The 27,475-nt window shown below is 39.4% G+C and overlaps 2 protein-coding genes across 6 annotated transcripts in view; both read right to left on the reverse strand.

Moving 5' to 3' along the window:
• Positions 1–27,475, reverse strand: part of LOC146490699 (vitamin D3 hydroxylase-associated protein-like) — a 28,359-nt gene continuing 884 nt past the window's right edge. Inside the window, exons 2-10 of the mRNA XM_085150226.1 lie at positions 7,336–7,573; positions 6,870–6,983; positions 6,460–6,597; positions 5,970–6,103; positions 5,626–5,832; positions 5,503–5,543; positions 5,239–5,377; positions 1,857–2,133; positions 1–383 (exon numbers count right to left, since the gene is read on the reverse strand). Coding sequence (XP_085006352.1) covers positions 261–383; positions 1,857–2,133; positions 5,239–5,377; positions 5,503–5,543; positions 5,626–5,832; positions 5,970–6,103; positions 6,460–6,597; positions 6,870–6,983; positions 7,336–7,573 — 1,411 coding nt within the window. The 3' untranslated portion in view covers positions 1–260. The remainder of the gene's footprint in view (positions 384–1,856; positions 2,134–5,238; positions 5,378–5,502; positions 5,544–5,625; positions 5,833–5,969; positions 6,104–6,459; positions 6,598–6,869; positions 6,984–7,335; positions 7,574–27,475) is intronic.
• LOC146490700 (vitamin D3 hydroxylase-associated protein-like) lies at positions 373–27,338 on the reverse strand. Of its 5 annotated transcripts, none has more exons than XR_014872204.1 (16): positions 26,676–27,260; positions 25,132–25,245; positions 24,742–24,882; positions 24,485–24,618; positions 24,127–24,333; positions 24,004–24,044; positions 23,754–23,878; positions 23,446–23,571; positions 23,263–23,360; positions 22,928–23,027; positions 22,791–22,834; positions 22,646–22,685; positions 22,462–22,570; positions 21,425–21,570; positions 20,587–21,288; positions 373–399 (listed from the first exon to the last, which is right to left on the reverse strand). XR_014872204.1 is itself a non-coding variant. In XM_085150181.1 (16 exons), the coding sequence occupies exons 2-16, from the start codon at positions 26,898–26,900 to the stop codon at positions 20,449–20,451; spliced, it is 1,773 nt and encodes a 590-aa protein (XP_085006307.1). In that variant the 5' UTR covers positions 26,901–27,079; positions 27,267–27,338; the 3' UTR covers positions 20,312–20,448. The 5 variants fall into 5 exon arrangements, 4 of the variants coding, with proteins under 4 accessions (XP_085006307.1, XP_085006306.1, XP_085006308.1 ...); XM_085150181.1 differs by lacking the exons at positions 373–399; positions 20,587–21,288 and adding exons at positions 20,312–20,571; positions 27,267–27,338 and having other exon boundaries at positions 26,676–27,079; XM_085150180.1 differs by lacking the exons at positions 373–399; positions 20,587–21,288 and adding an exon at positions 20,312–20,571.

The raw sequence follows: 27,475 nt of genomic DNA on the forward strand, positions 1-27,475 counted from the left end.
TCAAGTGAGATCTCTCACTGTAAGATAACAAGACAATATAAAAGACCCGCCTTTAAAATATAAGAACAAAAAAACATAAATGCATAATTTTGCCAGTTAACTTTTATTTAACCTTTAGCAAACAGCCAAAAAAAGCATCTAGATTAAGAATTCTCCACCATTTATGACATGATTAGCTTATTATTACAGAATGTAGTCAAATTAACTTGTTTCCTCTGAAGTCTGCAGCCTCTCCTGTGAGACTGAGAAAGAAAGCAGCTTTACTTCTTGCTTTCTTTGACCAGTTGTTCCACTTCCTTCATGAAGCGCAGGCAGAGCTCATCCTGCCACGGCAGAGCAACACACTGAACCGCCACAGGTAGACCCTCACCACCAGTCACTGCCTGAACACAAAATACACTCCTGTCACTTAATGCTCAGCAGCTGAACGCACCACAGTCTCCTTCATCCACCTACTGTAATAAAAAAAAAAAAAACCTCCATAAATATTGGAGCCGCAATAGACTGATGTGGTTCAGTTCTTGGTTCTGTGTAAAGTCATGTTAAGTACATAGAATTGAAGTGAATGTTCAGAGTAATACATCACATTTTTAAATAACATTCCACAGAAAAAAATTGCATTAAATTGCATTTCTTAATTTAGCTATTACAAGATAAAACTGATACTAAGGGGAAAATTAGATTCAAGCAAGTAATGTTTATTATTACTTCAACGTGCACAGATGAGTAATAGGGAACATCAAACGATGAGCTTTATAGCCCGAGACAGATGTGCTACAGCAGCTGATTGAAACCACATTAAAGTACACTGACGCACATTCACAAGTATTCAAAAAAAAGACTTTACATCAGGGTCTCCTGACTTGTTGTTGCTGCATGAAAAGCTAGCCTGACACTGAGTCTAAGACAACAGATTTACTAAACAGGGCAAAAGAGCACAATCCCCAAATAGTGCGGATAGGTGTTTACCTAGAAAAAAAAAATGGTTTTGCAGAGTTCACATGAAAGTTATGTACAGGTCCTTCTCAAAAAATTAGCATATTGTGATAAAGTTCATTATTTTCTGTAATGTACTGATAAACATTAGACTTTCATATATTTTAGATTCATTACACACAACTGAAGTAGTTCAAGCCTTTTATTGTTTTAATATTGATAATTTTGGCATACAGCTCATGAAAACCCAAAATTCCTATCTCAAAAAATTAGCATATTTCATCCGACCAATAAAAGAAAAGTGTTTTTAATACAAAAAAAGTCAACCTTCAAATAATTATGTTCAGTTATGCACTCAATACTTGGTCGGGAATCCTTTTGCAGAAATGACTGCTTCAATGCGGCGTGGCATGGAGGCAATCAGCCTGTGGCACTGCTGAGGTGTTATGGAGGCCCAGGATGCTTCGATAGTGGAGTAAAGCTCATCCAGAGTTTTGGGTCTTGCGTCTCTCAACTTTCTCTTCACAATATCTCACAGATTCTCTATGGGGTTCAGGTCAGGAGAGTTGGCAGGCCAATTGAGCACAGTAATACCATGGTCAGTAAACCATTTACCAGTGGTTTTGGCACTGTGAGCAGGTGCCAGGTCGTGCTGAAAAATGAAATCTTCATCTCCATAAAGCTTTTCAGCAGATGGAAGCATAAAGTGCTCCAAAATCTCCTGATAGCTGCATTGACCCTGCCCTTGATAAAACACAGTGGACCAACACCAGCAGCTGACATGGCACCCCAGACCATCACTGACTGTGGGTACTTGACACTGGACTTCAGGCATTTCCCTCGCCCCAGTCTTTCTCCAGACTCTGGCACCTTGATTTCCGAATGACATGCAAAAGTTGCTTTCATCCAAAAAAAAGTACTTTGGACCACTGAGCAACAGTCCAGTGCTGCTTCTCTGTAGCCCAGGTCAGGCGCTTCTGCCGCTGTTTCTGGTTCAAAAGTGGCTTGAGGGGAATGCGGCACCTGTAGCCCATTTCCTGCACATGCCTGTACACGGTGGCTCTGGATGTTTCTACTCCAGACTCAGTCCACTGCTTCCGCAGGTCCCCCAAGGTCTGGAATCGGTCCTTCTCCACAATCTTCCTCAGGGTCCGGTCACCTCTTCTCGTTGTGCAGCGTTTTCTGCCACACTTTTTCCTTCCCACAGTGTTGTAAAGGCTCACCTTTCAGCACATTCACTTCACCAAATACACCTTGTTTCTTTTCCTCACCTTTGATTGGTTGTGGTGCTTGGCCTTAATTGCACTCACTCGCCCAAGGACACAACGACCGAGACTGTCCGAGTCGGGGCTCGAACCGGCAACCTTCCGATTACAAGGCGAACTCCCAACTCTTGAGCCACGATCGCCCTAATAATAATAAACTCTCTTTTCCAAAGATGAGTGATTCCTCAATCAGATACAGGGCTCGTAAAATCGCTAGCCCGACGTCCCGGGGCTAGCGATTTTTTCCAGTCGGGCTACCAAAATCTATCTCTGCCCTGCCCGTCGGACTATTGTAAGAAGGAAAAATATGTGTCAATGCTTTTGCATTCTTTCAGAAATGTAGCTGGGTAATTATGTCATTGGCATCGGTGAGCCACTGTCAATATGTGACATATTGAAATCGCGTTTGAATTTGCTCTTGTTTTTTGCTTTCACTTTGCAATCACGCGAACTGTGTATAGAGAGCGGCAGCACTGATTGGTGAGTGATCATAATTTGCGCACCAATTCCTCTGACATCGTCTTATCAATCGTTAGCTTACCATGCAAACATGACAAGTGAAATCTCCCGCAGCAAGCTTAAACATGTGAGAGGTTGATCGTGCAGAGAATCGCTGAGCGTTATGTGAGTGCGTGTGTAAAAGCAGCAGGATATATATTTTAGTTCTGCTGAGCCAAATAAGACAGGTCAGGGTGAAGAAGTGACAGCCAAAGAAAAGCTTACCACAAAACGGAAAAGTTATGACAAATCAGACTATAAGGCAAAAAGAAAGTGCAGCTTTATGGTTTCATGGACAAAAGAATTTCTGTGGCTGCAATATGACGAGCTAAACAACCAAGGCTGCACATAAGTGGTCCGCAGGTGCGCGTTCGCTGTCAAAATAAAAAACGCGCACAAGATAAGAAGTTGCAGCGCGTGTTTGCGTACATAACATTTTCTGGAGGAGGACAGACATGTGTTTAGAACTCTTAAAGATGTCGAAGAAGCAAAATCCTTTAAGCAATTACTTTGGTGTTCCTCCACCTCCAATGAAATGTCAGAAGGAGTCCGAACCAAAAAAGAAGCGCGTATTCTCGGAAAAGTGGTTGCAGGAGGTGAGCTGGCTTCAAACAAATGATGAACGCACAGAGATGTGGTGCAGAATGTGTCGTGAAAATCCCACTCTAGCGGACAAAAACACTGCCTTTTATATGGACGCAAACTCCCGTTGCAACTTCTTATCTGGTGCGCGTCTTTTATTTTGACAGCGAATGTGCACATGCGGACCACTTATGTGCACCCGTGTAAATAACATAATTTTCTGTCGGGTGTGTTGTTGGTTTTCCCTCAATTTCTGAGTCGACAAGCGCCTTTGTTACTGGGACCAGTAATTTTAGAACCCATGAGAAATGCAAGAAATGCATTATTGCTCAGTCTGCAATATCTTTCCCAGAACAAACACCAATTGCAAATAACATACTAAAAATAAACCTGAAAATCAGTTTAAAACAGCGTACTATGTTGCAAAGAGTGAGCTACCACTGGCACAATTTAGCAGTCTTTGCAAACTTCAAAAAGCAAATGGCCTCGATCTTGGTTCCACTTGCCTCTTACCCGTGTGTTGGAAAGGCTGTCAGCTGTGTGGGGGAGCCCCCTTGTGGTGAGAGAGCACAGTTGCACTATTGAGCACATGTTCCAGTGATCAGAGTTGGAGCTAACACATAGCAACAGCCACCTGGCAGACTGACTCAGCAGGGGATGTCTACACACGGTGTGAGTTGTGTGCGTCGCTAAAGAACTGTGAGTAGACGTGGAGCCCTGCCTGGAAAGGACAGTTTTAGCCTTTTATGCCAATTAGACATTTAGTGGATGTAGAAGTGCAATGTGTATCGACCTGTTCGCTATGTGGCTAGTTCATGCTACTAATGCTACCTGTTATGCTACATACCTGCTAGCTGTAAGCTAAACGATTTGGTGTTTGTGATATATTGTTGTTGGGTGTATTGGCAATCAATGTCATGTACTGTAAGGGTTTGGGAGTAGTGTATGAAACTCGTACATGTAGATGTTCATATAGGAATTCCCATTTGTAGTTCTGGTTAGATTCGAAGAACGCTAATGAATCATAATTCATGACTTAGATGTTTATTACATTCAGTATTCTGTATATGACCACACACCCACACCCCTCACCACTCTGTAAGCCCGCGGTTGCATTACTGTGTTGCTGTACTGTGCTGTTAAGCGGAGGAATCACAGTAAAGACGGTATAACCTTTATCTGTGCGTCCTGTGTGTTCTGACTGACACCCCAAGGTGAACACCACTGCTAATCAGCCAACGCCTATACAGTCCTGGGTTCAACCCAAATTAACACCGTGACTTCAGTGGAAATTTCAAATTCAGGATCTGAAACAGACGGATTCATGTTTTACACAGTTCTTACAAGTTCATAGAAATTTCTGTTCAATTAGAACCAAGTATTTGAGTTGATGATTGTAATTTTTATACAATGTTGTAATTTGTTTTTCAACAATTTTTTGATTAATGTTTTGTTTCCTGTTTTGTTTCCTTTACAATATTATACTTTAATGTATAATATTGTAAAGGAAACAAAACAGGAAACAAAACATCAATCAAAAAATTGCTCTCTTTTTTATTCGGGCTACTTAAATTTATTTTTGGGCTACCAAAAACTGAAGACTCCCTGCCCGAAGGGCTACCAGGGATTTTGAAATTTTGCGAGCCCTGAGATATATTTATTTTTATTACTTTTTTGTTTCAGCAACATTAAATTTAAAAACTGTACTTTTGCGTTAAAATATATATTTATAATTTTAATAAATGACAAATTAAAAAGGCATGAACATTTTTTTTTGTATCGAAAAAATATCGAACTGTGACACCAAAGTATCGAACTGAACCGAACCGTGAATTTTGTGTATCGTTGCACTCCTAATAAGAGTAATATAAAGTGAAGCATTAGGACAACTGTGTATTGGCTTAATTTGTAGCTTTTAAACAAAAGAATAATCATTAACAGATTATATGAGTCCCACAGTACAGGACACACCTCCATATTAAAAGGTAATGGTGGAACAGTGGGGTCCAAAGAAAACATGTGGTCACAAAGAAGTGCCTGCATGCACAGAGCCAGGCTGTCCACATCTCTTGCCATGGGTCCAGGAGATGACGGCACTAGTTTCATACGAAATATAAAGCAGTGACTCAAATATTTGAGACAGTTTGTGTTGGTGAAATATTGCTATAGAGTGGTTATGTAACTACATTTACTTTACATGTAAAGTAGATATGTTTCTTACCTGACTTTTGCCCTCGATAAATTGGACAAACTCCCTGTAAACTAATCATTACCCAAAAGTGTTAATAAAGCTTAACTCAGCAATATATAACAAATTTATAAAACCTGACTGAATGAGACCCACCTGAGCCGACCTGCAGTTGGTTTGAAACCACAGATTCCACAGAAGGATGCAGGAATACGGATACTGCCACCTATATCAGTGCCTATACCAAGCAGGGAGCCCCCTCCCCCGATGAGAGCCCCCTCCCCACCAGATGAACCTCCAGAGGTCTTCTGGGGGTTATGAGGGTTCACAGTCTGCCCGTAGATAGGATTACTGCAGTCATAGCTGAATGTGGCCAAAGACATATGGGTAATGAGTCCTTGCATATTATGCACACTTGTAATGGGCAAAGACAACTAAATAAGTGGTCATAGTATTTAAATGTACTCCAGATTTATGTCAATCTCTGATAAAAGATTTACCTCAAAAGAGCTTGAGGCAAGTTGGTTTTCACAAAGGGAATAGCTCCTTGTTTCTTCAGGACTTGAACAAGCACACTGTCCTTTTCAACGGGCTGGTCCAGGTTAATGACCACACCACAAGAACAGTCATGATCCTTGTGTTGGAATAAAACAAAGACAATAATTGTACATCAAATACCTGAGCTATGATGCTCGAGAATACTGTACCATACTTATAAATACTGATGGGAAATACTTCAATACTCCCAATCCCCTGAGCCATGGGGGGTTGGGAAGCGCTCCTGTAACCGGAAGGTGGCCGGTTCGATCCCCCAGGGCAGCTGTGGCTACAACTGTAGCTTGCCTCCACCAGTGTGTGAATGTGAGAGTGAATGAATAGTGGCATTGTAAAGCGCTTTGGGTGCCTTGAAAAGCGCTATATAAATCCAATCCATTATTATTATTATTATTAACTGTAACTGAAATTTGCATTGCATAACCTTTGTAATACCTTAAATGCAAGATTTTCTTTGACGCTAACTGGAACTCCGTACAAGAGACCATCCTTGTTGGAGCCAACAGTTGTCAGCTCCAAACTCTCTAGCAAAATTTCAGTGCAGCAGTTCAGCTTTTTGTTTACAGCCAGAGTCTGTTGGAAAGGAAACATCATCATCTCCATCACCTTTGTAAAATATTGTTGCTTATATGAATATTATTACCCAGTGTGTCTAAACTTAAACTGTAATAAGACACAATTCTGTGTAAAAAGAACTAAAAAGCAGTGAGTTATAAGTAGGACTAATTTCAAAAATAAATAACATTTGGATAAGCCTGACTAATGTAAATGATTACTTAGTGTTAAAATTAGCTTTGCTGTATTTTATATATTATGAAAGGTTTGTGTCATGCTGGATATTGAACCTTTTCCATGTAAGAGTAAAACACATCCTCGGGGCGCAGGAAACCTTCGTTCAGCTGCTGTGTCAGCTCAGAAAGGGAGAGCGTCAGGATCAAAGCAGAGTCAGTTGTCGGATGCTAGGAGACGCAGACCCACACAGAATCATTATGTTATTATTATTTCTTTTAAAGGCTGCAACAAAGAGACGCAACCACATCCATGTACAGATTCAGGATTCTTCCTTCCACTTTTTTATTTTATTTTATTTTTTTACAAACTTTCTCAAAGACAGCAATGAGTTCACTGCACTTAAACGGTCTGCACAGTCCTAACTTTCATTTCCATGCTCAAGCATGGAGACATTGCAAAGTGCCAGTATTTTGGTATTTAATGACTACACCTCTGCCAGGTTAAACTAAAAGCAGATCATTAGCTGAGATTTCTCGATAAAGACAAAGTAGAAAAACCCCCAAAGCTCTGAACTCTCACCGACTGTTTGTACCGAAGCACCGCCTGCTCTGCCCGCTGCAAGCTCTCGTCTCTCCCGTTTCTGGCTCTCTTGATCTTTTCCTCTGCCTGTCGGAGGCTGTTGATCTTTTTCACCCGCACAAGCAGGTATCCCACAATGCAGGCAACACCAGTGAGCAGAGCCGCTGTCCAGTTGTCCATCTTCATTCTCTTAATAAACAGTTCAGTGTTCTGAGTGGCTTTCGTCTTTGCCCTGTGGCTGCAAAATGCAAAAATCCAAGTGGACCTAACAGTCAGATGTTTAAACACGACGACAGGCTTGTCTTGTTTTAGGTGTGGCCGTGTTGTGCATGTACCGTAGCTTCCCTAATCTACATGCACAGCAACATGGCCATTCATTTCAATAATAACCCACATTCTAAAATGTAAAATCTAATTAGTTCTCAGAAGGTAAAGAAATTATGCAAAATTGTTGCCTTAAAGAAAAGTACAGCTTACTTAAGATTGCTGAGTTAGAGCAACTTATTCATTGTGAATACACAGCAGTAAGAATAGCTTGATTTTTCTGAGTGAGAAATACTAAATGTTAACCACTGACATAAACATTTATTGTTCAGCTAAATTAAAAAATTGTTTGTGGTAACTTACGTTTTAACATTTTGCTTATGTGACTGAGGCAGATTGGCTCCAATATTAAAACTGTTTTATTTATAGTAAAAATAAATAAAATATTAGAAAACCAAATGTAGCGTCGTTGTTGACAGTGTCCTAAAACTTTAGGACACTGTCAACAATGTTAATCACTGACATAAACATTTATTGTTCAGCTAAATTAAAAAAATAGGCGGGCCTTGGGGCGACTTTTGTTGTGATTTGGCGCTATATAAATAAAATTGAATTGAATAAAAGAAATAATAATAAAAGGACAACGCTACCTAGGGGAATTTCACCCCCAGGAAACATATATTTAAGAAAAATAGATAAAAGGAAGAGAGGCCGCACAGATTCAAGGATGCACACCAAGGAAAATTGGCTCCAATATTAAAACTGTTTTATTTATAGTAAAAATAAATAAAATATTAGAAAACCAAACGTAGCATCATTGTTGACAGTGTCCTAAAGTTTTAGGACACTGTCAACAACGACGCAACACAAGAAGAAAATCACTACAGCCCACCCGGTGCTGTACAAAAGAAAGTGCGAAAATGACCCACCACCTGAGGTCCCAGGCCACTGGCACGTCCTCCGTTCCCCGAAATTGTCAAGGAGTGCAGTGTGGCAGGCAGGAGTAGGACCCAAAATGCAGGCGCTCAAACTCAAGGTGTTAACTCAAAGTCACAGCTTTATTGGCTGGCAGGAAAAACCATACAAACTAAACTAAGAAACAACAAACTAAACTCACAGGGAGATCCACACAGCAAGAGGGACGACGCGACACTGACTCAGAGAAACACAGGGTTTAAATACACTGGGAAGTAAGGAGGGGAATGAGACACAGAAGGAGGGCAAAGCTGGGAGAAATCAGGACTGACGAGACAAGAAAAGCAGGACGCATTCACATAAGACACGGACCTTCAAAGTAAAGGACTCTAACAACTGAAAGACACAGAGGTAAACTCAAACATGCAGACACAGACTTACACAGAACAGAGGGTACACAGAGAAACAAGAAACAATAAGTAAACTTATGATTTAAGTAAACTTATAATTTAATAAAGAAATTTGCAGACTTGCACAGAGAGGGTAAAATTATGATGACTGATAATGGAGATGAAGACAACAGACGATGAGGACAGGGAGGAAGAGGGGTTTAAATGCACCAAGGAGACAGTCAGAGAGAACTCGGGACAACTGGAGACATTTAGGGATGCAGGGACTGACAGAGACGGGGAAGAAGTCTCATTGTGATGAGTAAAGTTTACCTTGCCTGGATGGGCAGCTCTCTGGGTGCTCAGCACCCCCAAAGCTCTGATCCTAGAATCGCCCCTGGCAGCAATCAAACCCTAAAACAACAGATAAATATAACCTTAGCCTCTGGTAATTGTGAATGCTAATACAAGTAGTTTTAACGGCTTACCCCAGGACCGGAGGCGCTGGTGGAGATAACTCGAGCACCTCTCTCCACAACGCCGGAATAAAAAAGAAACTGCTGCGCTGTAGCTTTCATATGGTCTACTCACTTGCTGATCAGTCTGTTGTGGTGTGCCAGCATTGACTGCTGCTTTTTGCCAAACGGATGGGAGGAATAAACCATATAACTTTATATGTACTGGCGCCACTCTGCAATCAATATGCAGGTAGGTTACCAATTAAACTAGTGGCGCAGCCGAGAGCGAGCGCAGTAGAGCGAGGGAGAGAGAAAAAGAAAGGCAAGTAGCCCATCCGGCTACACTTACATACAAATTAAATGCAACTAAATCCCATTAAATTTGTATCACTGTTGACTTAAAAGATTTCTAGTCCAACAACACAATAAACAATATAAAAAGTGTATGTAAATATGAAGACAAAATAATAATGAAAAACACTTCTTGTAAAGCGTGTGAGGAATTTGAAATTATTTTACTGCTATTGTTAACAATAATCATCATTACCATTGCATTAATAATACAATCTGCAGTATTGATATTGCATTCAGATGTTTAAACATATTGGTACCCAATTAGCCTTTATTACAGGTGCAGTTATAACTACTCTAAACTGTTGAGTTGAATCTATAAACTTAAATGCTTTTGAATGCTTGTTATAATCTTAAATGTGTACGTGCTGGCCTTCTGTCTGGTGGAAAAGGTTACAAGTTGAAACTGAGTGCATTTCATGCTGACACTCACACATTAGATAGACTCATTTATAGGTGAGAGGTTAATCATGTTTGCTTGTAACTCTAAAATTGTCTCTGTAAAAGAGGAACAGTTTCTAGTTGTCTCTGCAAAAAGAAGAACAGTTTCTTGCAGGGTGTGGGTCTGATGTTCCAGACGGGAAGTGAAAGTCAGAATGTTGACAGGAAGCATCTGCTGTGGAGATGGAGACAATGTTATTTTAAACTGTGTTAAGTCATTGTGGTTTTGAAACCTATGTATGAACTGTAATTTAGTGACGTTTAGGGGGCATCAGTAAATTTAAGCCCTGAAAGGTATAAAACACCTGCTTATGCTCTGTAAGTCGGGGATCGGCGCTGTCTGCGTACAGTGGCAGTCTTCCCACTCGTGTCATTAAAATCATCGTTTGACTCCACCTGGCCGGATCAGTGTTGTTATTATGGAAGTTGATTACCTCCTCTACCCCTCCTCAATATTGAACCTAACATTTTGGGAGGCTCGTCCGGTTATTGAGGAGGGAGAGTGAGTTGGAGGCTTGGACAGATCCGGGGTCCGAGGTGGTCAGACGGGCAGGCACGAATATCAGTGGTCGAAGTGAGTGGGCATAAGCCGGCTTATCCAAAGGTAAGGCACTACCTGTTGAATTATTTCCAAAGTGTGCCAAATTGGACATGAAAAAAGTAAAGTCTACTCACTGAAATTACTGGTGAATGTCTGTTTTGATTTTGGTGAAGGTCTCATGAGAGTTGTGGGTGAAGTAATGATGATGAAGTTTATAAGTAAAAGTACTGGGTTCGAGGCCCAAGGAAAAGGAAAACAGTGAAACTGGGTTCGAGGCCCAAGGAAAAGGAAAACAGTGAAACTGGGTTCGAGGTCCAAGGAAAAGGAAAACAGTGAAAGTGAGTTCGAGGCTCACGTAGGATTTAGGGAATTTGGTCATTTTATGGGTTTGAGTCCCAAATTGGTCAGACAGGTTGGACCTGGGTCAGTCATACACTTGTTTTGGGTGTGGACTGTTGGTTAAAGTATTATAAATTTTTGAAGAACGGTGGTTAGAGGCCACTAGGAGACGCAGTTCTCGGAGTTGACGCTCCCTCCTGGCCAAGGACGCTCGGCCTTGACCTATCGGCAAATAGGGATAGTACGGTTGTCAACCGGGGAGAACTTGGGAACCTCCAGAATAGCTAGGAGTTTGACTCTCCTGACCGTTTGGAACGGTAGTCTGCGCTTTTTTGGCCAGCAGAAGTTGGACTTCGGGCGTGTAACTTTAACTTAAAACTTCGGGGTAAGCCTTGGCTGTGAAATGCCAAAAATAGAGCTTCAGGCAAAGTTTGGGTTGGTTGACGCTTTTAAATTGAGTTAGGGATTTTAGAGATGAGGCCAGAAACAGTTCGAGGCTGAAACTGGTGAATTGATCGCAAAAAACTGATAGAGTTTATTCGCTGGGCGGTTAGGTTAAATTTGCCGAAATTGTGTAGGTGCTAAAAGGCCTAAAAATCTGTGCAGTTGTAAATATAAGACGTCTTTGTAATATAAAATAAGAGATCTCTGTGTGAAAGGAGGCTGAGTCTGTGCTGGAGCTATTTTTAGACTGTGTGTGTGTGAATGTGAAAATGCAAATTAGTAAGCAGTGAACTGCTTAAACCATAGTTGGTTTCATAAATACTGCTGCAAACATTGTTGAATGCGTGTGTTTAAGACGGCATTTATGTTTATTAGAGGACTATAAATAAAGTTTTGAGTTGCCGTAGTGGATGTATAGTAATTGACTGAGTTTGGATATATATATAAATAGATTGAGTGCATTGTATAGACTTAAAACTAACATATTACTTTCAGTAGTAACCTCTCTTCAGCAATTAATGCTGGTGTGTTTTATTTTTTTAATTTGTTGTGTGTGCTGTGAGAATTAATAGAGGTTTCAATTGTTTTTCTTTGACTTGCTCTTTCTGATTATAGACACTATGTCTAAAAGACTCTTAGGAAAGCGTATTTTGAGTTATATTCCTCAACTTCTGTCACAGTTTAAGTGTGTGAATGCTGTGAGAAGCAGGTTTTGAGTGATTGGGGGTGATTTGTACAAAAATAATAAGTAAGAAAAGCACTACGCAAGTTGATAGTAGAGTGAAAAGTGGAAGTCTGAGAGAAAAGGCGGTGTGTGTGACAGGAAATGGTGTGTGTGAAAGGAACCTTACATGCCCATAAAAGGAACTGACTGTGACAAGTGAGCACCCAGAGAGAGAAACAGACGAGTTAAACTCTAGGCAGATGAAGCAAATGGAGGTTTTAAGAAAAGAAATGAAAAGGATATTAATTGTATGCTTTAGCGTGTCAAAGAGGTGGACTTCTCTCAACCTGGAACCTTGAGTACAGCGGCAAAACCATAGATTAACAGAATTGGGAAAACAGGCCAGGTTTTGGCTTTAAATTTTACAGCTTGACCTCTCACTTTGTTCCCGTCCTGAGAAAAAGCTTAAAGGACCGACAGAACATCGTGGACTTGAAGAATTAACAGCAGGCAAAAGACAGTGCAACTGAATCATTAACAGTGATGACGACTGACGACACCAGCAACAGCATGTAAGAAGAGCACGTGATGCAGCATGTACTGTGAATTACAGGCTGGGCAGTTGAACAGTGGGATAAAGAACTGTGGGAAAGCACTGGACACTGATTTTCAGATTTGCCATGCTTGGAGCAATCTTGAAAGAGACGACTGAAAGTATCAACAGAGAAGCAGAAACCACGTGATGAAAACATGCACGGTGAACTGCAGGCTGGTAAGAGCAGTGTGACATGACTGTCTGAAGGCACTGAATGTGATATTTTGCCAGGCTGGGACTTGATCTAAAAGGAAAATACTGAAAAGATCAACGGAGAAGAAACAGAGAAGACGCAAACAGTTGACTTGGGACTAAAGTTGCTGGAGATTTCAAGACAACACAGGACACTGTGAAGAGAAGGACAGAGACCGGTGAGAGGTGAAGCCCAGACGAGTTCGACTGCGAGAATACAGGGTATAATTGGGTTGAAATTGAAGCCCGAACTCATGATGGTTTAGAGATGTCCACCAGATCATAACAAAGAGGTAAACAGAAAATAGAAAACACACATACACAAAGTGTTACATGTGAAACTATTTTTGGAAAGAATCAGAAGTGAGATAGTTTGAATGCAGAACTCAGTGAAAAGATGCATGAATTAAACCTGATTATAACATACATATGCAATGAAGAAGCAGCTTACACTTCATTAACATGATCATATAACATGAAAGGCAATGAAGACAGCTTACACTCACTGAACATGAACATGAATACATAAAATGCAATGAAGAACATGCTTACATACATGACATAAGTTGGTATTTCTGACCACAGAGAGAGAAACAGGTAGTTTAAGCACTCATGATAATAATGAAAATGTCTCAGTTGTGTTATTTTCAGGGGCAAAGCAGACCTGGATCAATTTTCCACATGCAGCGGTCGGAAGAAAGTTATAGGTTAACATCACTGGACATGTTAAGGCAAGTTTCTGGTTGAATTGTTCACAGCGCCATGTGTCCATGAACCTCACAAGCAAGCCCTGATCTACGGCTGAGGACCAGGAATGTTGTTATTTCAGGTGGGAAATTAAAATTTGGGTTAGCAAATTTGGGAAAGAGAAAACTGACTGCTTAAGTGGAGAATTGTGAAGGAGTTGGAAACACTGCAAAAAGCAACATATGCAAAATCACATACACAAGCAGAAAATGCATTAACCTTACAAGGACAAGCTCATGAAGATTAATGCATAGACACTGATTAAACCTGGCTATGAACACAAACATACGCAATGAAAATCAGCTTGCTACTTGTATGAGTGTTAAAATGGTGTGAATGTTTAATAAAATACACTTAGAGCTTGAAGTTGAGGAATAACTCAAAGAAGCTATATGACAGAGGGAGTGAGTTATGGAAAAGAAAAGGGATTAAAGTAGTGTTTATAAGAGTGACTTGGGAGTGCTCTTGTACTGATTGATCAAAGCAAGTGATTAGTATAGAAAGAAAATGAAAGTAATTCAATAATGTGGTAATGTTTAAACATGTATTTCTCTTGTTACGGCAACTTCTTGAGATATGACTCAGTATGCAAATAAGCTGGAGTGAGTGGTGACGAAGGAGCTTCCTGTTTGTCTGTGTGTGACTGAGGCTTTCATTTGAGGAAACAGAAAAGTGACTGAGGAGGATTACTTGGTGATATATAAGGGTAAAGTAACAGGTTTTGTTGTAATGGGTTTTGTTGTATTGGGTTTATATCTTATGCTGAATCTAAGTATGTTAAAGTGCATAAAGGGGGAGATTGTTGTGTGCAACTTATGTGGTTTTAACAAGATTTTCGGTGTATTGAGGAGGTGAAATTATGTCAGTTGACCTAGGAGTGTCAGGACCCTGGTGGCAAAACGTTGGTGTGTTTAAGATTTTTGAGGTTGTTGTTGTAGTGATGGGTTGATTCTGTCCGTTAGGTTTGGGTTGTTTTTGTTTTTATTTTTAATAAAGGGAGTTTTAGTAAACATGGACATGTCTAAGAGGGGCCCATTATTTTTGTAACAGTGCACTTAGAGAAAACCTGTCAGGTGTTTTTTTTGTTTTGTGTTTTGATGAGCTAATAATCAGCTCTCTTTTTCTCATTTTGTTCTAAGCAGGCCTGCAACAGTGAATAACAGCGCTGACAAATTCTCGGGAGAGCAAATATAAGGTGGGCTTTCCAGATTACAACTGGCTGAGGAGAAGGCTACCTGTGGGGACCTAATCAGGTCGTAAGTCCCTGTCTAAAAGGATTGTAGCGATTCAATCCAGTCCAAAAGCATAAAGAACTATTTTCCTAAAAACAAAATAAAACAAATGAATGAGCTCATTTTGCTGAGGGTGGAGAATCTGATTACTTGCACGGGAGTCTCCACTATTAGCAAAAACCTGGTGTGAATGCATGTGAGTGAATTTGTGTGACTGGACCAAAGTTGGGATGACTAACTTTTTTCATTTCCTAAGCTTGGGTGAAGCATTTTTGTTTGACACATGAGATGTGTCAAAAAAGGGGGAATTTAAGGTTTGAAATAGGTTTTAGGATCATTTTATAATTTTTGGGGTTTTTGATAATCTAGATATGCTAAAACTGAAGCAGAAATTGTTATTTTTATGTTAAGGTTAAAGGATTAAAGTGAACTGAATCCTGTTTAGAAGATAAAATGCCGGTGTTTATAAGAAGCACTGTACAAAACTTTAAGGGAAACTGTGGGAATAAAAGATATGGGGAAACTAGTGAAGATTGTAGGAGTAGAAAATGTTTGATTTCTTTTTTGATTTCTAGAAGAAGTGGTTATAATGTAGGCGTACACATACAGATATTACATAGATTTATTTTTAGGATAGAGGAGAGATTATATACGTAGAAATGATTTTTTACACATTGCATTTTGGTGCTTATTAAAGAGTTGTGGCTCAGTCTATTGAAGGTTGTAAGCTTCACTGAGCGCGATGTCTCAGTTGATATATTGAGGGAGGCTTCGAGCATAGAAGGGCGCACATGCTTACAAACACATAAGGCCAAAGGCCTGAAATTCATTTAGCTTATAACTGAATCTGGCTGAAAGAGGAGAAACTTGTTGATATAATTCGGGCAATTAACAAAAGGGGGCCACTGTATAAGTTAACTCTAGTTTATAGAGGAGCAAAATGAGATAAAGATGCTATATCAACAACAGGTCATGACACAGGAAATATGAGTTTAAAATGAAGTTAGTGTTAACACACAGGAGTTGTTTCTGGGCAGCGTTTAGCTATGATGAAATTTATGCATGAGTAATTGCTTATATGTTTAAACTTAATTGATTAAAATGGTTGTTTTTTCTTTGATTTTTCAGTAGAATAGGCACTTATAATGATTTTCTTGTGATCTATTGTGAAAGGTGACTGTTAGGTCAGAGTGGAGGCACTTGCAGCAGCGACACTTTTGTGTACAGGATGTTGATGATTAGATAAGGGAGAATAGAGCGAGCAACAGTAAACATATGCAGGGACGTGAAAGCAGCACTTTAAGAGTGTTAAAATGATGATTACTGAGATGAGTAACGTTGAAGAATATGTATAAATAATAGTTAATAAGTCAAGGATAATTAGGATCATGCTTTTGATTAAAGAGTCCCAAACATGATAAGTTAGGGAGGCGTAGGAAAAGGTGTTTTGTTCCCTTTGCAGGACATCTCGGCGACCACAGGGGATGAGGATCCTGGAGGCCCGAGACCTGACGGACCACAAGAGAGGGACCCAGAAAAAACCTAATCTCATGCATGGAGTGTTCTTAAGGGGGAGCTGACGTTTATTACTGGACCACCTAGATGACATGAGGTTGTTGTCTGATTGGCTGAGCCACAAGACTGCTAGAGAGGGTCAGAGCAATGACACAAATAAGTGTGGTGACCCTCAAGAGGGTCACCAAGAGAGGGAATGTGAGGAATTAGAAATTATTTTACTACTATTGTTAATAATAATCATCATTACCATTGCATTAATAATACAATCTGCAGTATTGATATTGCATTCAGATGTTTAAACATATTGGTACCCAATTAGCCTTTATTACAGGTGCAGTTATAACCACTCTAAACTGTTGAGTTGAATCTATAATCTTAAATGCTTTTGAATGCTTGTTATAATCTTAAATGTGTACATGCTGGCCTTCTGTCTGGTGGAAAAGGTTACAAGTTGAAACTGAGTGCATTTCATGCTGACACTCACACATAGACTCATTTATAGGTGAGAGGTTAATCATGTTTGCTTGTAACTCTAAAATTGTCTCTGTAAAAGAGGAACAGTTTCTAGTTGTCTCTGCAAAAAGAAGAACAGTTTCTTGCAGGGTGTGGGTCTGATGTTCCAGACGGGAAGTGAAAGTCAGAATGTTGCCAGGAAGCATCTGCTGTGGAGACGGAGACAATGTTATTTTAAACTGTGTTAAGTCATTGTGGTTTTGGAACCTATGTATGAACTGTATCTGAGTGACGTTTAGGGGGCGTCAGTAAATTTAAACCCTGAAAGGTATAAAACACCTGCTTATGCTCTGTAAGTCGGGGATCGGCGCTGTCTGCGTACAGTGGCGGTCTTCCCACGCGTGTCATTAAAATCATCGTTTGACTCCACCCGGCCAGATCAGTGTTGTTATTATGGAAGTTGATTACCTCCTCTATCCCTCCTCAATATTGAACCCAACAAGCGTTAAATCAGCGTAACGATTATTTTTAAACGCAAAAAATTGATCAGCCAACATACTGGAAACTGTTCTCCTGAACAACAAACAGCCACTACTGTAGCTGGTGTTATTTAATGTTTTAACATTAAATAACAACATTTCATTTAATCAACATTTCATATTTTTATTTTATATATGTATCTGTTACACAATTTAAACTTTAATAACTTTACAACGAATAAAAGCCTCGGATGTAATCCTTTTGAAACTACGTTCACATAACTTTGTATTGCAATTTACATTAATGATATCGGCTGTTGAAGTTAAAGGTGTCGCTCTGCACTGTCGGGTTATTAACCCCTCAACTGCCACGCAGTTTTCTGCTACTTTTAATCAGCCCTGTGGCCCTTCTGACTTTGTCTCCTCTGATACAGAAGACCTTAATTCCCGGTTTTATTCTTGCTGTCAAACTATCTTGGAATCTGTGGCTCTAGATGTCATTACAAACTCTAAGACTGCTGGAATTGCTACTAGAACTCTGCCAAAGAGGCAAAAAGGGAATACTTTGCAAATGGTAAATGGTAAATGGCCTGTATTTGTATAGCGCTTTTACTAGTCCCACCTAGGGACCCCAAAGCGCTTTTACACGTCCAGTCATCCACCCATTCACTCTCACATTCACACACTGGTGGAGGCAAGCTACAGTTGTAGCCACAGCTGCCCTGGGGCAGACTGACAGAAGCGAGGCTGCCATATCGCGCCATCGGCCCTTCTGGCCAACACCAGTAGGCGGTAGGTGAAGTGTCTTGCCCAAGGACACAACGACCGAGACTGTCCGAGCCGGGGCTCGAACCGGCAACCTTCCGATTACAAGGCAAACTCCCAACTCTTGAGCCACGATCGCCCTGCAAATATTATTTCTTCCAACAGTCATAACCCACTTGTGTTATTTAAAACCATTGAGGCTGTTCTTAATACTCTATTGAATGTCTGTTTGGAAGTTTCTGCTAATATGTGCAATAATTTTCTGAGCTTTTTTATAGTAAAGGATGTCACCACCAGGGCTCTCATACAGCTTCTGACTAGTGATGGGTCGTTCGCGAACGAAATGGCTCTTAGACCCGGATCTTTGACGTGAACGACGCGAGCCAGCTCCTTATTGGGAGCCGTGAGGGGTTTTTTTTTTTTCTTTCTCTCACCCTCTCTCTCGCCCTTTTTTCCGCTAAACTCCGCATGCGCGGCCTGTACTTTGCGCTGGGCAGAGGTGGGAGGGGCGTTAGTTACACTCGCAGTAGCACAGGAACAGAGCCAGAGAGAAAGAGAGCGAGGGACAACAACGTCACATTAGAAAGGTATAGTAATCATCCACTATTTTCAGTTGCAGATGATAAAGGATTCAGAAATCATGCAGGCCCATATGACAGAGAATGTGCATCTTCTTTTTGTTTTAATATTTTAATTTATATTTAATTGTGTTGTGGTTTGCAGTGTTTTGTGTTGTTTCACGTTAAATTTGTTTAAAAGGAAAAAGCTGAAAATTTAAATATTTAAAAGTTGAAATGTGAATACTTGGTTTTTGTATTATATGATTTATTTATTACATTTTATGTGGAGTGAATAAATAAAGTATATTTATGGTGGCCCTTAGAGACAAAGCATGTACAAACTCCAAAACGCGTAAAAACTCCAAAACGCGTAAAAACTCCAAAACACGTAAAAACTCAGAAGCACGATGCTAGGGCGCAGTGTTGAGCTTTTGTTACCTAGTGGCTACACAAGCAAGGAAGTATCAACAACCGGATTTGGTGTGTGGTAGTAACAGGTAAATGAACTTTTTTAAAAATTATTTGAATAAATATGAGTGCTTGTCTATAAATAAACAAACAATACACACATGCTTTCAATTGTGTAATTTAAGTGATCTGAGTAGCTCTGTTTTGGAAGTTCAGTAAATGCTAGAAATGTGTTTTGGAGTTTGTATATGCTTTAGAGTTTGTACGTGCTTTGTCTCTAGGGGCCATATATAAACATATATAAATAAGACCACTTTTTTTTACATTAGTAATTCCTTTTCTGCATAATTTTATATTATTGTTAATGATTAAATAATTAAAGCAACAAAACAACCTGAAGAGCCGGTTCGGAGCCAAAAGAGCCGGATCTTTTTAGTGAGCCGAGCCGAAAGAGCCGGATCTCTAAAAAGAGCCGGAAATCCCATCACTACTTCTGACTGTTTTTACTCAGTTTGAGCTTGTGACTCTCTCGATTTTAGGGGATGTGGTTCATCATATTAGGCCTGGCAAATAGAACTTTCTGTCAGCCTTCTCGGTTTTGTATCATCTTCTGCTCAGAATGCAACATTTTGATTATTTATTTATGATAAAATTAAAAAAATATTTCCCCAAAAGTTTACATAATGAATGACATACGACACAAAAGCAAATGTACTAACTCATATCACCATCAATGAAAATAAGTTGGGGGTTTCTTATTATTATTTTACAATAATTTTAGTTCAAAGTAATTCAGAGAGTGCTGTCAGGGAACATGTTAACTATCAGAAAGGAGCGGTCAACTGGCAATTATCCCACTTTAAAGTCCAGAAAGAGTAATTTATAATTTTTTTAATATAATTAAAAAATGTAATGTAAAAAAACGTAAATCTTTCTATAACTGCTAAGATAGTTTACTCTCTTTTGGAAGTTGACTGCTTGCAGATTGTAGTTTTCTGGACAGAAGAGATTCATGTATGTGCTGATTTTTGATCATCCAATTCTTTAATAAATACACCAAAAGATGAAGCGTTTTGACTGCTGGTTCCTAAAAGTGGATAAATGATCATGCTAACAATGGTGATAGCAAGACAATATAAAAGACCCGCCTTTAAAATATAAGAACAAAAAAACATAAATGCATAATTTTGCCAGTTAACTTTTATTTAACCTTTAGCAAAAAGCCAAAAAAAGTGTCTAGATTAAGAATTCTCCACCATTTATGACATGATTAGCTTATTATTACAGAATGTAGTCAAATTAACTTGTTTCCTCTGAAGTCTGCAGCCTCTCCTGTGAGACTGAGAAAGAAAGCAGCTTTACTTCTTGCTTTCTTTGACCAGTTGTTCCACTTCCTTCATGAAGTGCAGGCAGAGCTCATCCTGCCACGGCAGAGCAACACACTGAACCGCCACAGGTAGACCCTCGCCACCGGTCACTGCCTGAACACAAAACACACTCCTGTCACTTAATGCTCAGCAGCTGAACGCACCACCTAAATGTGTAATTTACTAAACAGGGCAAAAGAGCACAATCCCCAAATAGTGCTGAAAGGTGTTTACCTAGAAAAAAATGGATTTGCTGATTTCATGGGGAAGTCATGTGTGTACATGTGTTTATCTGTGATCTCACGTATTGTCAAAGTGCATGCAGCTGAATTTGTGTAGATCCACCAGTAATAAGTAATGGTGTTGGAGCACAGCTGATGTGCTGAAAACCGTGTGCTGTTTACACTCCTGGAATTATAACTGTTTAAGTGGAGTGTGATAAAACTTTATTAAGGAAAGATGTATTTTTAAAGTTTATCAACATAAATACATTGCTTTAATGTCCATCAAAGGTCTGATTCTTCTGAGGATCAGTGCTGTCCTCCTGCCTGTTTCTCCATTTTTTGGCCGTTTCTCTTTGAACACTATTGCACAGGCTGTGAAACTGAAGAGCTGGAAGCAGTTATGTTGCCGCTGGCATTGTGTGACCCGTTTAGGTTAGAGGCTCCAGGTCATCTCTGAAGCTATTGAGCATTAAGTGGCTTGGTAGCTCTGTACCTTGGAATTGTTAGTCTGCTTGCCTATCAATCCTGCTCAATGGTTCCACTTGCACATGTGTTGCAATCAGCTGATTTCAGTTCATATGCCAGAAGAGGAAAATAGTGACGCAGTCTACAGCGTGGATACAAACATTAAACACGTGCAAATGGATCATTTACAAAAGTCTCATTTTTTCATGCCAAAAGTTTGTCCTAAATCTGGCTCTATGTTCTCACTCAGTCTTATCTCACTGGTACATGTTGCCTACCTCTTTGAAGAGTTTGTCCCACATGTCCTGATAACAGCCCTTATAGTGCTTGAGTTCCTCCTCATCCTTTGCGGTCACTGTGGAAACAGTGACTACACCCGCAGGAAAGTTTAGGAGATTGTAGAGTGCCGTGTAGCTAACAGCAGCTTAAAACGCAGAAAAGAAAAATCAATTACTTATAAAGACACATAAACACTATTCTTAACCTTTACAAATGCAATTGTTGTTTAATTTAAATATAATTTAGTTAATGCAGTAATGCCTTTGCATTGCTCTTTATCCAGATCCAGGTTACTTTTTAAATCAAGTAATGTCTGGAGAGTCGTCCTCATCTTTGATGAAATGTCTCTTTTTTTCCTCTTTTCAAAGTTCAGTTGTGTTATAACGTGTAACTGTTTTGTACACTAAGAAGCTTGGAAATAAAAGTGTCTGGACTTCTTTAGGTTTCTTGAAGACGTTTCACCTCTCATTCGAGAAGCTTCTTCAGTTCCAAGAGCAGCTGGTGGAGTGTCCCCAAGAGGGTCATGGACCACCCATTGATCCTATACCTAATCACACCATCCAAGGTGTGAAAACGGGTGTAAGTCACAAGCAGCAATGACGCTCTTCTTTCCAAGCTCCTTAGACTACAGTGACCTGGATGACTGGGAATGTTCACAGACATGTTTTGTACACTGTCATTGTTTGTTGTTTTTTTTATCATGTCTATCCGGTTCCCCAGTGAGGAAACTCTGAATCCACTACAACATGAACTACACGTTTAGCTAAACTTCATTTACAAATAGAAGTACTAAACACAATAAAAATTAAACTGGAAAAATAAAGTGTTTTTTTATTAGTTACTGTTATCTTTTGCCTTTTATATTTTACATATCTTTGTAATTTTCAGAAACTATTAAAGTAACAATATCTGATCTAATTTGTGACTTTTGCTTCACACTTTAAACATCTTTAAAGTCCTGTAATTACATTTTTTTTTTTAAAACAAACTGATAAATACAGAAACTAGGTTGTCTGTCATACTGAGTGAATCATACTTGAAATTTTGCCACAGTATAAGAAGTTGTAGGCTGGTCCAATCACAGGACACAGCAGCACATCAATGTTGCAGCTCCTCCAATGTGCTATTGTCTCTTGAATGTAGTCCTAAAGAAAACACAGGAAATCTCAATTTCTCCTTCAGACTTTCATACGTGACCATGCATCATCAGCTGACAGTACCTCAACAGCAGCATGTTGCTTCCACAGCTCTGGAACAGATCTAAGAATGAAGCAGAACGTTTGGATATAATTCCTAGCATATGGAAATGTAACAAAGAAACTGAGATTCAAGCACAAATGAACAATTTCAAGGATACTTTCTCACCCAACTCCACAAAGAGCATCAAAGTTGGCAGAAACACGAGGAAACTGCCAAAAGAAGAAGACAAACTGAGGTGTAAAATTAATTTTCAAACCAATCTCTAAATTAATATGTTTCGGTCACAGAATTAGAGGACTCACCACGGGTTTGAGCAAGAATGAAATGGTTTTCTTCAACCACTTGGGAAAGCCGTAAGGAAAAACCTGAGGCTTCAGAGAAGGGTCCACAGGTCCCCCTTCCCTAAAATGAAAGAGATCAGTGGCACAGAAGAAAACAGTCTGTTCAGAGACACTGAACTGAGAATTACTGTAATGGGTTAAAAAAAGAACCACAACCCCATGTTGTTCATAAAGACAATGGCAGCATGGTGATGTTTAGTGGTTAGAACTAAAAAGAAACAAAATCTCTAAATGTTAGATGATTTAAGTTTAGAAAACAAATGGTAATAACTGACTTATTAAATGGAACAACTCACAGTTTTTGTAGCAGGTTGGTAGCTCCATCTGCTAAAATACCCTTTATCAATAGTTCAGGGATAGTTTGATCCATCTTCAGTGGACAGTAAGGGACGAGCTAAAGACACAAATGACAGGATTAATGACCTATGACTCATATCACATACTTGACAGTGATCATAGTGTGTGTGGTGACGTCTTACTGTGTGCCCTGCTTGCTCTAGCAGAGCTTTGACCTCTCTGACGCTTCGGGCCATGCTTGGAGATGGATGCGTGTAGCCATCGCTTTCAAAATAACCAATCCTTAGAGGTCTGGAGCTTCTGTATATCTAAGGGTCAATCATTTTTACTTCCTCAGTCAATTAAACATAATCAGTTTGCATTGATTACAACCTGTAAAGAGTAATATAAAGTGAAGCATTAGGACAACTATGTATCTGCTTAATTTGTAGCTTTTAAACAAAAGAATAATCATTAACAGATTATATGAACCTCACAGTACAGGACACACCTCCATGTTAAAAGGTAATGGTGGAACAGTGGGGTCCAAAGAAAACATGTGGTCACAAAGAAGTGCCTGCATGCACAGAGCCAGGCTGTCCACATCTCTTGCCATGGGTCCAGGAGATGACGGCACTAGTTTCATACGAAATATAAAGCAGTGACTCAAATATTTGAGACAGTTTGTGTTGGTGAAATATTGCTATACAGTGGTTATGTAACTACATTTACTTTATATGTAAAGTACATATGTTTCTTACCTGACTTTTGCCCTCGATAAATTGGACGAAGCCCCTGTAAACTAATCATTACCCAAAAGTGTTAATAAAGCTTAACTCAGCAATGTATAACAAATTTATAAAAACTGACTGAATGAGACCCACCTGAGCCGACCTGCAGTTGGTTTGAAACCACAGATTCCACAGAAGGATGCAGGAATACGGATACTGCCACCTATATCAGTGCCTATACCAAGCAGGGAGCCCCCTCCCCCGATGAGAGCCCCCTCCCCACCAGATGAACCTCCAGAGGTCTTCTGGGGGTTATGAGGGTTCACAGTCTGCCCGTAGATAGGATTACTGCAGTCATAGCTGTCAACAGACAGTTAATGAGTCTTTGCATATTATTTTCATTCATATTTTCATTATTTGCACATTTGGAATGGACAAAGGCAACTTAACACATGCACACAGTTTTAAATGTGCTGTAGATTTTTATGTGAGTAATTGACAAAAGATGTACTTTAAAAGAGCTTGAGGCAAGTTGGTTCTCACAAAGGGAATAGCTCCTTGTTTCTTCAGGACTTGAACAAGCACACTGTCCTTTTCAGCGGGCTGGTCCAGGTTAATGACCACACCACAAGAACAGTCATGATTCTAGTGTTGGAAAAAACAAAGATGATAATGTTACATCAAATACCTGAGCTATGATGCTTGAGAATACTGTACCATACTTATAAATACTGATGGGAAATTTGCATTGCATAACCTTTGTAATACCTTAAATGCAAGATTTTCTTTGATGCTAACTGGAACTCCGTACAAGAGACCATCCTTGTTGGAGCCAACAGTTGTCAGCTGGTCCAAACTCTCCAGCAAAACTTCAGTGCAGCAGTTCAGCTTTTTGTTTACAGCCAGAGTCTGTTGAAAGGAAACAAGCACAGACAGATTCAGAGAAACGTTTTCCCCTGAAAGAAATTTTCGTGCTTCAAGGGGATGAACATTCCTGTCAAAAATAAAAAAGAGAGAAAAAGTCCTGAAAATTAAAATGATTGCTTGATTACTAATGATTACTTACTTCTAAAAATTAGCTTTTGGTGTATTTGAGCTATTATGAAAGATTTGTTTTGTTATATTAAGTGAGCCTTTGTGTCATGTTGGATACTGAACCTTTTCCATATAAGAGTAAAACACATCCTCTGGGCTCAGTGAGCCTTCCTTCAGCTGCTGTGTCAGCTCAGACAGGGAGAGTGTCAGGATGAAAGCAGAGTCAGTTGTCGGATGCTAGGAGACACAGACCCACACAGAATCATTACTTCAAAAAAACATTTAAAGCAAGAATTTAAGACTTAGTATCACCTCTAATTTTGCATCCTAGTCATGGAACAACCTTCAGAACACATTAAAGCTCTCCCTGACAGAGTTCGTAACACTCAAAAAGACTTATGTAACCGAAGACTGTTATTGCCATTTATAAGCTGGATCATGTATTTTTGTATTATTTTGTCTCTAACTACTTATTAAGTGTTTTGATGTTATATTTGAATTGTAACTTGTAACAATGTAAGGGTTTGTCCTCTTGACCAATTTATCCTTGAAAAACTGATGTTAATCTCAAGGGATTTTTCTGGTTCAAAAATAAATAAAATAAAATAAATTAAATTAAACAAAAAAAGCATTGAACCAGGATTTTTCCTTTGTCTGTGTTCCACCTCTGTATTACTTAATTACTTATGTAATTAAGTAATACCCTCACCCCACACGTACGCCCTACACGTATAATTAATTCTGCAACTGTGGAGAATTTTTCTGTCTTTTCTGAAACTTGCCTCCTCCATTCCTGACTGTTCCCTAGCTCCCATGGTTGATGACTTTGCTAGCACCCTTTTTTCCACATGCTCCTCCATCCTCAATACTGTTGCCCCTGTTAAAATGAAGCGCCCTAGATAATTTCCCAATGTTGGCTAAACGATTCTACACGTGCCTTGCAACGTGGGTGCTGCCGCGATAAGAGAAGATGGAAGAAAGATAAACTCCAGGTTTCCTATGATATCCTGCGTACCATTTCAACTTGCTGCTAAAATAATGTACAATGTACAATGGATGAAGCTAACAGAAACACATCTGCATAAAGCAGAGATGAGATTCTGAGACCATCAAACCCACCACCTACAAATTCCAGTTTTCTATTGTAAAAAATATATCATCTTCTTAAATGGTGCATTTAACAAATACCCCTATTGTAATACTAAAAATGAAGCAATACTAAAAACCCCAAAATACAAATGTTTATACAATAAAAACGAATCTAAAACAATAAACAACTAATTACGACTGAATTTAAAATTTAAAAAAATCCAAAGAAATGAAATAAATAATAAAATACTGATAACGTTCAGTGTGTTTCAATGTAATAAGCTACATCTAAGCAAGTCTGCAACTTAACACCATGTTTTGCAATAGTAAATAAATCCAATAAAGCACCTTTGGAGAACTGTGGGAACGAGCGATTCAAATGATTTTTATGTCAATATGGAGCAAAGTCTCTGAGGAATGTTTTCAGCACCTTATTGATATAATATCTGAAAATTAAGGCACTTCAGAAATAATACATAATTATTTACCAAATTGTTTGTCCATAGTTCACCAGGTTTGAACTAATATCTCCAAAGATTAACTTAAACAATTCAAAGTCCAGGGCTCTGAACTCTCACCGACTCTTTGTAGCGGAGCACCGCCTGCTCTGCCTGCTGCAAGCTCTCCTCTCTCCTCTTTCTGGCTCTCTTGGTCTTTCCCTCCGTCTCTCGGTGGCTGCTGATCTTTTTCACCAGCATAACCACGGATCCGACAACGCAGGTAGCACCAGTGAGCAGAGCCACTGCCCAGTTGTCCATTTTCACTCCCTTAATAAACTGTTCAATATTCTGCAAGGCTTGCATTTTTGTCCTGTTGCTGCAAACTCGACTAAATGACAAGTGGACTCTACACACGGTTGTTTAAATGGGACAGGCTGACCTTTGAGCAAAATAAATAGGCGTGTTAAGCAAGTAATAGCTCCTACTTTAATAAAACAATGACGCTCACTAACTGCGCGTGTGTACTTCCAAATAACACGGCACTGTGAATGACAGAGTAAACAAAAACAACAAATATGTGTTGAAGTGCGTGTGCATCCAAATTAATTACAGAAAGTCCATTTAAGACTTCACCTTAGAACGATCACCTAAACATTTTCATGTAAGTTCTGGATTTTATAGTGATTATTATTATTTTTATATTAGGATAAAGGAGAACCGACTGCTTACTCGCTAACTTGCTATAGCCTCTTTTTCCCCTTTCTGCACCGCATCAGCCGTTAGCTTTCCGTGACCCGGAAGTTGTTCTCCCTCCGGAACAACGGATATCAGTCTTTCTTTTCTTTTTTTTTAAACTTTATTTAACAAACAATGAGTATACAACATACGAACAGATGAAGTATACAAAACAACAGAACATGAACACAAAAAGCCAGGGG

The sequence above is a fragment of the Neolamprologus multifasciatus genome, chromosome 23, assembly GCF_963576455.1.
Source record: "Neolamprologus multifasciatus chromosome 23, fNeoMul1.2, whole genome shotgun sequence".
Taxonomy (NCBI): Eukaryota; Metazoa; Chordata; class Actinopteri; order Cichliformes; family Cichlidae; genus Neolamprologus; species Neolamprologus multifasciatus.

Coding starts and splice junctions, on each gene's coding strand:
- LOC146490700 (XM_085150181.1), bottom strand. CDS start 26,900: ATGCAAGCCTTGCAGAATATTGAACAGTTTATTAAGGGAGTGAAAATG. Junction 23,879..24,003: donor TTATCGAGGGCAAAAGTCAG/GTAAGAAACATA, acceptor GTATGAAACTAG/TGCCGTCATCTCCTGGACCC. Junction 22,686..22,790: donor GATGCTCTTTGTGGAGTTGG/GTGAGAAAGTAT, acceptor CTTCATTCTTAG/ATCTGTTCCAGAGCTGTGGA.